Source organism: Nematolebias whitei, chromosome 18 (genome assembly GCF_014905685.2).
Source record: "Nematolebias whitei isolate Nwh7 chromosome 18, NemWhi1, whole genome shotgun sequence".
Classification (NCBI taxonomy): Eukaryota; Metazoa; Chordata; class Actinopteri; order Cyprinodontiformes; family Rivulidae; genus Nematolebias; species Nematolebias whitei.
In genome coordinates this window covers 30,906,368-30,919,613 of record NC_056515.1, presented here as the reverse complement: position 1 = coordinate 30,919,613, position 13,246 = coordinate 30,906,368, and the positions used below count along the sequence as shown (strand labels likewise).

General features: G+C 36.7%; 1 protein-coding gene across 1 annotated transcript in view; it reads right to left on the bottom strand.

The window, feature by feature from the left end:
- The window catches only part of LOC119424660 (rab GTPase-activating protein 1), a 68,477-nt gene that overhangs the window by 45,323 nt on the left and 9,908 nt on the right, over nt 1-13,246 (bottom strand). The window contains exons 6-13 of the mRNA XM_037692150.1: nt 11,818-11,978; nt 10,757-10,867; nt 9,747-9,813; nt 9,558-9,660; nt 9,092-9,261; nt 7,699-7,867; nt 5,496-5,589; nt 3,812-3,962 (exon numbers count right to left, since the gene is read on the bottom strand). Coding sequence (XP_037548078.1) covers nt 3,812-3,962; nt 5,496-5,589; nt 7,699-7,867; nt 9,092-9,261; nt 9,558-9,660; nt 9,747-9,813; nt 10,757-10,867; nt 11,818-11,978 — 1,026 coding nt within the window. The remainder of the gene's footprint in view (nt 1-3,811; nt 3,963-5,495; nt 5,590-7,698; nt 7,868-9,091; nt 9,262-9,557; nt 9,661-9,746; nt 9,814-10,756; nt 10,868-11,817; nt 11,979-13,246) is intronic.

The window sequence follows — 13,246 nt, the reverse complement described above, 5'->3', positions numbered from 1 at the left end:
ATTTATTCCCTGTACTAACCTCATATATTATTTATTTATTTATATCCCCAGAGTTAGTAGCCATTAGTGACTTGATGCTATTCATGAAAACTCATGGTGGTAATCTCAAACATGGCCCACAGATATAGAAGCCCGATGAGATTACTGATGAGTTTACAAGTGGACTGCTACTTAACCAGGATTCAAAATCAAATGGGTACTCAGAAATTGAGGATCATATTAGGGTTTCACAGGGAATAAATGTTACCAATAATAAATTATTACAAGTGTGGTATAGGGTCAGTGAGGTGGGGTGTGGGTGCAACAAACCATATGTAAATCTATGACCACAATTTTGCAGACATCTACTAATGTATGAATAGCATGGACAGTTTTACAAATGTTTTGAATACAAGAACAAAGAATGAAGTGCTCGACTGCACAGACTTTGTTGGTATAATTTTTAAAGGCTTGTTGTTGACCAATCAATCAGTCTGCAGGACTATTGTTTGGACCATTTGTAAGTTTTGGCCCAACTCACTTGGTCCCACAGCTAAGGTGGTGCTACAAGAGGAGCCAAGTATCACGTGAAGAAAACAATGAAAACAGATCAAGTAAAGTAAAGAAGAGTCAAGACATATTAGAGTGGGGGGGAAACAAAGAATTTTTTAATTTATTGTTCATAATCAGGCCAGTAAAATTTTATATTAACCTAAAAAATGTTTTGTAAGCTCAATCATCCAGATAGATAACAACAAAAATGGTTAAATCATGTCATCTAGACCTCTTTAAGTGAAGAAACGTTTCATCCCCCATCCAAAGGACTTTGTCAGTCTGCGGCCTGTCAACCAGATCGGTCCCATAGGTAACCTTCATTGCTGTGTTTCAAGCCAACCTCCTGTTGGAATCTCAGAAGCAGACTTTTAACACATGCAAACAGAGCACACCCATCTGAAACCATCAGCCTTCATCAATAGCAATCAAGTGTTTGAGGCTAGGTGCCACCTAGCCTCAAACACTTGATTGCTGTGGTGCCCTAGGTGGCTTCTGTGAGTCCAACAGGAGGTTGGCTTGAAACACAGCAATAAAGGCTACCTATGGGACAGATCTGGTTGACAGACCGCAGACTGACGAAGTCCTCTGGATGGGGGACGAAACGTTTCTTCACTCAAAGAGGTCCAGATGACATGATTTAACCATTTTTGTTATATTAACCTAATTTCATAATTTTGTTTATGATACCCACAAAAGAGGATTTAAAAAAATACTAAGATTTTCATCAGCAGAGTTGTTTGCAACTGCGCCAATGACTATTTACAGAATGAATAGAGACAAATAAAAGGTCAGCCAAGAAGTCAAACCTTGACTTGAAGAAGTCTGATACACGAATACAAAATGCTTTGGTGCTTCTGCAATTACTTCCTATCCAACTTTTTGCCCAAAGGCTATCAACATACGCTGCCTTGTGATTCACTGCTAAAATTGTGTTTTCATACAGCTGATGCTAACACACACAAAAAAGAAGAGACAGAAAAATGATAAGATGAGAGAAGAAATGTGGGAAAAAGAGGGTAAAAGAGATTTTGAAAGAAATCAGAATCAACATCTTTTTACCACTTGGGACTCAGCTAGCTGCAGGCGACGTGGCCTTTAGATAACAGCAAAAAAAGAGCCGAAGCCTAAAACAATGACATAAACTAAAACTGAGTGCACCAAGGAATAACTATGTTCACCAGGGTTAGGTCACATCTGACAGTTTCTCCTAAACTGAAACAGCTAGATGTCAATAACACAAAATGTTTCAAATTTTTAAGTAAAAATCAAACTTGTGTCAGTTTTCCAAACCCAATCCTTGGTTGTTGAAGTAAGGACACAAACTGCTCTCGTCTTTTAGTGCTTGTATTCTGCTTTTGATTGTTTTCAGTCCCAGCTTTCACAACTCAGGTTGATGTTAAATGCCAATAAAATAAAAAATATGTTATAATCCACGATAAAATGTGCCATCTGCCCTCCCTACTATTGTGACCACAGTGGGATTAAAAATTGCCTGTTCCATCATATAAATACCTCAGAATAACAACTGATGAAGACTATCTTTAATTTCCACATTGACAATCTGATGAGGAAACAAGTTAAAGTTGGGATTCTTCTTTTGCCATAAGTCTTGTATCATATGTTGTGCCAGCAAACGGCTGGTTTCTGCCACCTTCTTGGCTCTCAAAGACTGTGGTGATATTGTTTATATGAAGGTTTCTGCCAGCTCTTTGTGCCTGCTGAATGCCGTCCACCATGGAGCTTTGAGATCCATCACCGGCAGTAAACATCTAAATGGCCATTGTTACACATCTGTAGTTTTACAATGGTACATATTTCTTTACCAATGTATTCTATGCCTGGTTCTATCATAGTGTCTGGTTACGTTACTTGTAAACAGCACCATCACAGCCTTCAGGCTTTAATCACCTTCAGCGTGTCACGTGTGCGTAGTGAGCTGGGTCAGAAGGCGTTGTCATACTCTGACCCCTCCAGCAGGATCAGATGCTGTCCTGTCTCGTCAAGATATTTAAACTTTTAACAAAATAATTGGAAGATCCTATCCATAAGCACTTGCTGTTTTTTTTTCCCATTGTTGTTACTTTTACGTCAGTATAGCTTTTACTTGAAACTGGTGATAAGCTTGTAACAGCTCTCTCCTGCAAATGAGACAATGGTGTCTCAACGTGACTAAATAATGGAAATGAATGAAAAATACTTTTTTGAAATATGTCTTTTTTGCAGTAAGAGTTGAAGTAAATAAACATCTTTTATTGCAGACATGTTTTTTTTTTCCCCCAATGTACCAGACAGGAGTTTAAACAACTAAATTATAAAAAATAAAAATAAAAAAAACTTTGTAAATTTTACAGTGGAACAAAAAAGTAATGTTTGTTTTTTCAAAGAAGAAGAAAAAAAAAAAACCACAATCTACTGGGCTCACTGGTGACCATCACAAGTTTAAAAGCACGTGTAACTTAAGACAAACCCTTTGAAACATTTTTGTCCCCTGAGGTGGACTCAAAAAAAAATAAAGAAAAACAAGCAAACCGAAAAAAAACTAAATTACTGAACTGTTGCCAAAATGAACTAAAGTAAATATACCTTCAAAGATACATCCAAACAAGAAACTAAGAGTGGAATGAAATTATCTGTAAAACAAAAATGATTAAATTACTAAAGCTAATCTCAGTAATTAAAGAAGCTTGACTAACATTCAGAAGGTTAAGAGTTTAATTCAGACATTTTTAGCTTAAGCACTCATCAGTTAATCTATATAACAAGTTCAATTATGTAAGTCGTTCAGAAACTATTCATCTCCTGTGTTAAAATAAGTTGTATAAATGTATTTTTACTTTGCTCAGTTGTGAGTTGAAAAGTAAGATTACTGATGTAATATGCAAGATGTGCACGTTTAGAATACCTTTAAGCAGATACACCAGATGAAATGAAGACAAAGCCTTACAATGGCAGACATTTGGATTCCTTCTATCAGAAATATGACACGGAGGTGGTGCTGATCGTAACGTCACCGCTGTGCAGCTTACTGGGGTACGAGATGTGCCAATGAGCTGAAAATGTGGCTGACGTTTTTTATTACTGCCAATCCCAAGAAAATTGGGCTAATTTAGACGTACTAGTGTTTTCAATTACATGATCAAAACTCATTTTTCCAATTCATTTTAGCTCGAACCATTTACATGTGTTTTTATTTGTATCTTCAATAAAAAAAATGTAAAAAGCTTGATGGTTAGCTATGTGTGTTCTGGTTATTAAGACAGCCTCAGTGAGGTCTTACCTTTGTAATCAGAGTTCGGTATTCTTCTACCAGGTGGTCGTTGTTGTGACAGCCTGCCAGGAGCTGCCACACCTCCCCCCGGAGTGCCTCAGGGATGCCGCTCCGGACCAGAGCTGGCAGTGGTTTTGGACGCACCGATAGGTTCATGTGCCTGAGAAAGATGGGAGCAACTAATGCATCATAATGGCTAAACATTCATACTCATTTTGATCTATTAGTGTCATTCCAGCATCTTCCTTTATAAAAGCAATGTTTCTGATGGTATGTTGTTTCTGTTACTGATGGTTTGTGTGACAAAGATAATACAACTGAGGATAAACTCATATAAATATACATGTACAAACTTTAATTTTTCTCCTCAAGGTGATGCAGTCAAGAACACAAGGCACAATAACTTGTATTTTACCGTCATGGTTTTTGTAGTAGGATGGTAACACAATATAAAAAGCACAGCCAATAGGAAACTATATAAATGATAAACAATGCAACGTTTTAATATTAGTGTCCCAGCACACTAATAAGATATTACGGTACGTTTGAGAGGTGTACAAATGTTCCTTCAACTGCCCCACTTAAGCATACAAATGATGTAACAATGTTGTTGGAGGCTGGTTGAGGACCCGAGAGTGCAGAGCAGCAGGTACCAGGCAGATGTAACTCCAGAAAAACATAATTTATTGAAGGAAAACAAAACCCAGGTTCAATGACGACAAAAACAAGACTCAAGTATCATCTTACAAAAAGAACTGAGGTAAACCAAGGGGGGTTACCTAGGTGAAGATCTGACCAAGGGCAAGGAAAGAGAGGGAGCTTGTATCTGCTAGAAGGGTTCATTGGTGAGTCAAAACAGCTGAGAGTCAATGCCATGGAAAACAAAACCTAAAACTGTACAGCTTATAGATGACAGCGAAAACAACGTTCTGGTAGAAATAAACATTACTGTACGCAGATGCATAAACTGAAACTATAATTTACAGAAACTAAAACCAAACACACCATTAATACACCTAAAAGCCTTAAAATTGCACAGTGACCCTGTTTTCCCCACTCTTAAATGTCCACACTGTTTACAGAGTTTGCGTTATTTGTTCCCAATGCTATGCTGTGCTATTTGTGGCATTTTTCTGGTGAGCTTAAGGAATATGTGCGTGGGGGATGCAATTATTGTAAAGCTTGGGCCCTGAAGCATAAAAACTGTAAAGGTCTTTCTGTGATTTGTGTCGCCAAGGTCCCAGAATGCCACAAAACACACAGACGCAGAATATAAAAATACACACACACACAAGCCATGTATTAAAACAGCTTAGTCCTTTTTAGGTTAGGCTTTTCTGTTCCAAAGACAAACATGTATGAATCGTTAAGCACACTGATGACTGTTCAGTATTCTCAATAGGCATGAAAACACAAATCTACTTGTGTGAAAAAAAAGTTAATTCAGATAAATATATTTTTAAATATTTACTGTATGAAGAGAAACAAGCTTGAGAGTATCTCTTCTCCCTTTAATTAAACTTAGTGTGAATAAAGAAAGCATTTTATTTAGTTGATCACAAGCTTTTGATTAAAAACAGAAAGCCATCAACAATGACTGCTTCTGCTCTCCTTCACACAGACTGCAGTGAAGCTTTGTGCATATGCTGCTACGACAACAGGAGTGGACGTTAACAAGGAAACTAATTCATACCATTTGGACAACAAGTCTCCCCAGGTTTCCAGGATCTTCTCTGCACACTCCTTTGATACGTCACCCGACCCGCTCAGTAACGGCTCGTCATTGTCTGGACGCAAAGCAATGAAAACCAAAAACCAAAACAAAAATCAGTGACATCAGGTTTGATTGAGGAAAAAAAAAGAAGGTAAATTGCTTCTTTCTTAAACCTCCCAACTTTTCCACAGCTGAGCTTTACGCCTTCAAACAACTAAATTACGAGTCACATGGTATTAGTTAGGTCAATAAATATTGTCTAATCATTATCAACTGTTTTTAACAATTGCAGAACACAAAATACAACAATGCAGCTGAGCTGTATCAAAAAGACACCATGCAAAAAATAAATAAATAACAGGCCATTACCAAAAAAAAAAAAAAAACTAACAGTAACTGATGCTCGTTGCTTTTTATACTCCACCTCTTACAAATCACTAACTAAACACACCCCTAATGGTTTTGTCCTGTGGAACAATACAGTACAAGCAGTTCTGTAACAGAGTGATCTCGACTCCTGTGGACTGAATATGTGGTGCTGCTCAACAAGATGAGTTTACGTACTATAAATTTAATACCAGAAATATCTGTGTGCAGCACAATAAGGCTGGACTCTACGTTGTTAACCTTTTTAATGTCATACTGTTGAGGAGCACAATTTTTCGGTGATGGATAGTTTCCAGCATTAAATTGCATAATAACCCATGATTACCCATGATTTATGTTGCGCTGCCTCAACAATTTTCTGTATTTTTTTTTAGGTTAGTTAACTGTGACACATTTCTATAGAGAAACAAATCAGAGATTGTACATACTTTTTCTAAAATTAGTCTGATGAAGCCTTACTCAGTGGCTTTAGTTTTAATTAACAATATCAGGAGTTTGATCTATGTTAGGTTATGGTACATCTTTCAGTTATCTAACTGTTAACAATGGTGTACCACAAGGCTCAGTCTTAGGTCCCACCCTCTTCACAATATACATAGGTAATCTAGGTCAGTTCATTCCTTGTGCATCCTTACATTTCTATGCTGATGACAGTTGTTTATAGTCGAGCTAAAACAGTTGCTATGGTTTTCCAGCTTTTGCAATCCGCTTTCGACATCATCCAGTCAGATTTGTTTAGACTCAAACTTGTACTAAACACAAACAAAACTAAAGGGATGTTGTTTTCAAACAGGAAGTCAGTCCCAGCAGTCATTCTCTCAATTTTAATCTTCAAATGGTGCCCCTACTGAGTTTGTCGATTTTTACAAATACTTGGGTATCTTGGTCGATTCGCATCTCTCTTTTAAGCTCCACACCGGAAACTTGGTAAAGAAATTGAAACTTAAACTGGGTTTCTTTTTCATAAATAGATCCCGTCTAACTCTGGATGCTAGGAAACGACTTGCAACTGACACTTTCCTTCCCTTCACAGACTACAGTGACATTATTTACCATGAATGCTCCTGCAAGAACCCTGCAGATGTTGGATGCTGTCTATCACAGTGCGCTAAGATTCATAACTGGCTGTAACTACCGTACCCACCACTGCACCCTGTATTCACTGGTTAACTGGACATCATTAACTTCACGCAGACTCTCCCACTGGTACATTTTCATCTTTAAATCACTTCTTGGTCTGTTGCCTTCATACATTTCCTCCTACATGTCACTACGTGGGTGCAGCTACAGCGTGCACTCTCAGGACATTATTACATACAGTGTCCCTCAGAAGTGAACAACGCAAAAGGGCCTTCTACTACTCCGCTCCCGTTTCCTGGAATATCTTGCAAAATGATCTGAAGTTCTCAACCTTGACCTCTAAGTGGCTTCAAAATACTACTAAGTTCATGGCAAAAACCAACGCAGACATGTTCCTGTTTCTAGTATTTTATATCGCTTTATAATGTAGCTGTTCTTGTTGTTTGTTTGTTTTACATAATTTTCTTCCATTTATTTTATTTTTTTTTCCAATTTATATGCCTTCTTTTAAGATTGTCTACTACTGTCATTGTTGTCTACTGTTGTCATCATTCTTTGTTAAAAAGAGAGTCATCGGGGCTCAATGAGACTAACCTGTATAAATAAAAGTTAAAATAAACATACAATTTTTCTATTGCTTTGATTCAAGCACATTTTCTAGAAAGAGTCCTTTTGGTGTGTCTTGGTTATAAAAATAAAAACAGCATCCAATCACCTTCTTCTTCATCATCCTCAGGGGGTGAAGGAGCCATGGTACCAGGCCCGGCAGGGAGGATGTTTGGACTGGCTGTGGTTTTCCTTTTCTCTCTCTCTGACTCACTTTCCAAACTCACCACTTCATAAAGCGTGTCAGAGGCCGGACTCTTCCGTTCTTTTCGCTCCATCTGAGAAAAGAAGATATCTGATATAAACTATTTAAAATGTGATGTGGTACAGCATTTCTGTGTTCAGATTACATTTTTGGGATGTGCCAAATAGTTAAGATTACTGCTTAAGCTAATTATGTTGAGCAGAAAAGTCACACACTGCATGTCAATGTCTCAAAAGTGCACTGAAGAAATAAACTGCTCAGAGCTCTATTATGTCAAATTAACTTAATTATCTTTCTATTTATTGCGGGAAAATGGATTTTTAAGTTCAGATGACACATAAAAGCAAAACACCTGCCTTGCTGTTCTTTAGCGTTGGTACAGAAAATCTAGGCAAATATTTATTCTTATTTTTTTGGCGAAATTTCTGCCAAGTTTGTGTCGCACAAAGACCAAAACCCAGAAATAGTATTTGGCAAAATATAAAATCTGATATAACTGATATAAAATCAGTAAGAATAACTTAAGTGTTTTCTGGCTAACAATACAAACAGCTAACAGAGTCTAAACTAAATGGACTTTAGGAAAAAAAGTTTTAAAGTGTCGACATTTTATTTTACCTCTTTATTTTTACACAAACGTATTTTTCTTTGCGTTACACAGAAAACCATCAGTAAATTTTGTGAAGAAAAAAAAAGCTTTTTATCTGAATGGTCATTAAACATGAAGGATAAAATCTTTGTAAGCATAGACACATCTCTAAAGTCAGGAAATGAAGCTCAAGTAATTCTTAAAAATATATATATAAAAAGGCAGTACAGTATAGTAGTATCAATAGTAAGTAGTAGTAAAGGCGTTTTAAACCTTTCCCACAATCTTGCAATACTCTAAACAATGTTTCTAAACTCTAAACATGCTAAAAAGAGCACAGCGTGTCATGATTTCAGCTCTCTGCCAGCGGTTTCGACCACGCCCACTTCTCCGCTGCAGAGCGGAGATATGACACGCTGCAGGAGGAAGGTTCTCCTGCAGCTGTGGGCTGCACGCAGATGCAGCAGGTGCTAAATCATTTAAAATATTTATTTTAAATTAAAAAATCCATGCCGATCAAGCAGCTCATTCAACAATCAGCCAATTGTGGGTCGTGTCCAATCTTGCTTTGAAAAAACGATAAAGAGCGAGTCTGCGAAAGTTGAAACGCGAAGTAGCGAGGGACTACTGTATATATACAGTTGGATTACTCATCATCATGAGTCAATCATTGCTTGTCGCAGGTGATATTTGACAACAGAAACCAACCTGTCGAAGTTTAAGGTAGAAGGTCTCTGTGTAACTCCGCTTGCTAAAGGGCCAGAACAGCCTGTCGTTAGGGGAACACACTCGGACCCTCGTCTCCAGCAGAAAACGAACCGGCTCCTCCACCTCTGTAATCACCAGGTCCACTGCTGTCGTCATGTACATGAATTTATCTAAAAATATATACATATATAAAAAACAAGACAACTAATCAAGTATCAACCTCATTTAGTGACTTGTATCCTAAAAAAAATCTAACGTTCTACCATTAGATTTCTGATGTTTCCAGGTGGCTTTCCTTGATATAACTGTGGCCATAATTTCACAACAAATTTAAAGCTCAACAATCTGAAGTTTTAAACTCATATGTGGTGTGAAAATAAAAGTGAATAAATAACCAAACAACCCTGGATTTAACATATTGAGAACAAATCTCTTATCTAAACGTTGGATATTTTTTGGCTCTTACCTTTGGGCGTTTCCTCGTTCACAGCCTGGAACTGAGGCGTGTTGGGGTTCCAACTTCCTGTGATGATGTAAGACTTCCCGTCTGAGCTCTTTCCCATTGATTCCTGATGGGGCACAAGGAGGAGAAGGTTGGCAAACGCACAAAAACATACAACTGTATTTATAATGCATGCATACAATTATCACCCACCAGGTCTAACAGGTGCATGTCACTGTTCTTCACATTTCTCCCTGGACTGAGCAGGAGTCCAAAGCACCTGGAGAAGAAACGCACGTGGTTGCAAAAGAACAAATGTGACAGGATTACATTTACATAAGAAAAACGAAGGAGAAAAAAAAGAGGAGCAGGGAAACCAAGCAGAGAACAATAACCCTTTCACTATAGAGTACAAGAAGTTTTGAAACATTACATAAATTACAGGAAATATTTCCCTGAACTGATGGTCTAACACAATCCAGAGCTTGAAAAAGACTAAACACATTCTTTCAGTCCTCACCTTCCCTGAGATCATGAAACCATAACAATCCAAGGAGAAAACTGGAGTCTGCTGAGAATGTTGAAATCCAACTGATTGTTTAAGCATGAAAAGTTAACATCGGAGACAGTTCCACTTTAATCACAACCCTAAAACTGCCCCGGAACGCTTAAAACCTGGCACACGGACCTAAAGACGTTCAACAGTGTTGCACTCAATTAAACAGTGATTTATCTCTGGAGAATATTTGGATGAAGTTTAAAATGACAGATTGCAATAACTAGCAAATAGGAGGATATCCGCCAGTTTGACAGATGAGCAGAGTTATTCCTAAATATGTTGTTACAGCAGAGCACATTTACAGTAAGAGAAGCTTTAACTCATGCAACTCTGTCACTTTTATGACATTTACTTCTGATGTTTTATGGGTCTGAGTAAATCTTGTACTGCTGCCTCCATATGATCATCTAAAAGTTAGTTAACAAGGACATCAAAATGCTCAAAATCATGGCCCGTTCTGCAGCATCCTACTTGTGTCCCCGCTGATTAAGAGCTCCTGAAAGCTACCATCATTCTGAATTTTCTTATTTAGTTTTCTATTTCAGACAATTATACAAGCATCTGAGTGCCTCAAATGTTATATCCAGAGTGACTGAGTGTACAATGCGTTTACATTTCAATAAACACGTACAGTTGGAATGAATGCGTGTGCGCTTTATTTTACCTCTCGATTGCCAGTTCCTTATTGGACGTCTGCTGAACGTAAATGACAATTTTCTTGTCCAGTCCTGCACGAAGCTTGAAGCTCTGTTTGTCTTTGTCTTTTGCGACAGCGCTACATGTCAAGAAACATATTTAGAAAATGTTATTTACATTTGTAAAAATCTAAAACTCAAGGAAGATTCACCAATAATTGAAATTAGACTAGAACATAAGAAGCTGAGAAGATATTGTTTTATTTAAATTACATTATATTTGAAAAGATATATAGATAACTTCCTTCTTTACAGAATTTATGACTTACTGGATATTGGGCCATTCTTACGATCAGTTAAAGTTTACAATAGGCCCATTACTCAAAATAAAAACTACACAAGAGTCACTTTTTTTAAGGATCTGGTCATTTTCCTGCTCGTTTTTTTTTTTTTTTTTCAGTTTTCTGGTGCAGGAAAAGAACCAGGTTTTTGGCAGAAGCAGTAATCAACATCCTCCAAGCCTCCAACGACATAAATTTAAGATGAAATTCAAAAAGATAAAATCTTTTATCTGAATAAGCTCAGGTAAAAGAAAACAATCGATTTCAAATACATTAAACTGCTGCAATTTCCTGTTTGTAGGCCGATAATAAAAAAATCATTTTAAAACTGGGACTTATTTACAACATTTATCTTAGTGAACCACAGATTTTCAAACTGAGTTTCATTTTTACTTCATAAACATATTCACAGACAAGAAAATCAGATTACTTAGTGACTTTTTCTTATCATAAAGCTAAGTATTTTTACACAGCTTCAAAGAATCACAGTAAAATGCAAACAAAAGCTGGATAGTATACAAAATCAGGCTCTTTAGTTTGGAAGTAAAGCCAAAAATAAATCAAAACGCTAACGAGGAGGAAATGTGTGCAGGCTAAAAATAAAAATAAGAATTGTATTGTTTTGCTTCGGTGAACACGTGGAAGTGGCTCAGTATTGTGGGAAAACAAAATGATGTGTTGAAGAAAGTAAACGCAGGAACTTACTTCATTGGACAACTACAAAACAAAATGCTCGGGCATGAATGTACCTGAAAGTACCCTTGCCGTCGTCCTCCCTGATCTCCAGGCTGACAGTGAAGGTAAACAAGTCGCTGTCAGGGGTCAGCGGAGCGTTCTGCTGAGATAACAGAACCGCCTTCTTAGCTGACCGCCGAAACGCTGTGGCGAAGCTGTACAGTATCCTACTCACCTGGAAAAGAACATTTCAAACAAAACACCCAATTAAGAGGAGAAATACGCACGCCTGTTATAGAAACAAATCTACACTAAATCCCATCTAGGCCTAAAAACAATACATAAACCTGAAAAGCTAGTTGAGATTAGATGCAGCTATAAACTGATGGAGCTCATGAAAGCAATCCTAAGACTTTAGCCACTTCCCTTGAAGCATAACCACGCTTCAGGATGCAGAAAAAAACATTAGCTTCCACTTTTCAAATACAAAAAACCTTTTGAGCCAAGATAATTGTGTTCAACATTTTAAATAATTTGGATTAGCTCACGAAATTAATGAGTTCAGCATGTTCCCTATAAGTACTTATCGTTTTAGTTTCAAAAGAAAGAAAAGTAAAAATGTGAATTGAAATTTGTAAAATCTATTTTTCAATACAACCCTAAAGCCTCATTTTTACAGTATCAGATAGAAGCAAGGCAAAATTAAGTTTTAACGTTTTTTATGCATTTATAACAGAAAGTTTAGCAGTTTATGTACCATATTTTTTAACTATAAGGCACACCGGACTATAAGGCATATAGCGAAACAAAACAGACAATTCAAACTTTATTCAACTCTTTCACAATAACTCAACATTGTTTAGTTGTAGCACATAAAATCAGTTCAAGGTCAGTAAGCATAACCAGAATTAATACATAAAGGCACACCGAATAATGCTCACTGTCAATTTTTGAGATAAGTAAAGGATTTTAAAAAGTCAGAAAAACACGGTAGACAACATTTCGTTCTTTTGGCCCATTTAGTTTTACGCAACAAGCGCCAACCAAATAGATTTTAGTAAAAACTGAAAACTCAGTTACAGAAAATTTCTTTACATCTGTTGCTGTTACTGTGCGACAAAAGGAACACAAAGAAAACAATAAATTAAAAAAAATGTGGAGGCAAATAACTTCCAAAGTTAGTTCCTAAAAAACATTTATTCTAAAATGCTAATTTATGTTACCTTTGTTATAAATGTCAACTTAAAAAAAGAAACTGTTAAATCGCCAAAACTCAGGGAGCAAAAGGCTCATGCTCCACTAAAACCAGAAAGAAGTCTTGTTTTGTTTTAATTAGGGATACACAATATTATCGGCATGGTATCGGTATCCGCCAATATTAGCGATAAAGTTAAATAACGGACATCGGCCATTCCATCAAAATAACTTACAGATAAAAAAGGAACTGTTTATATATATATATATATATATATATATATATATATATATATATATATATATATA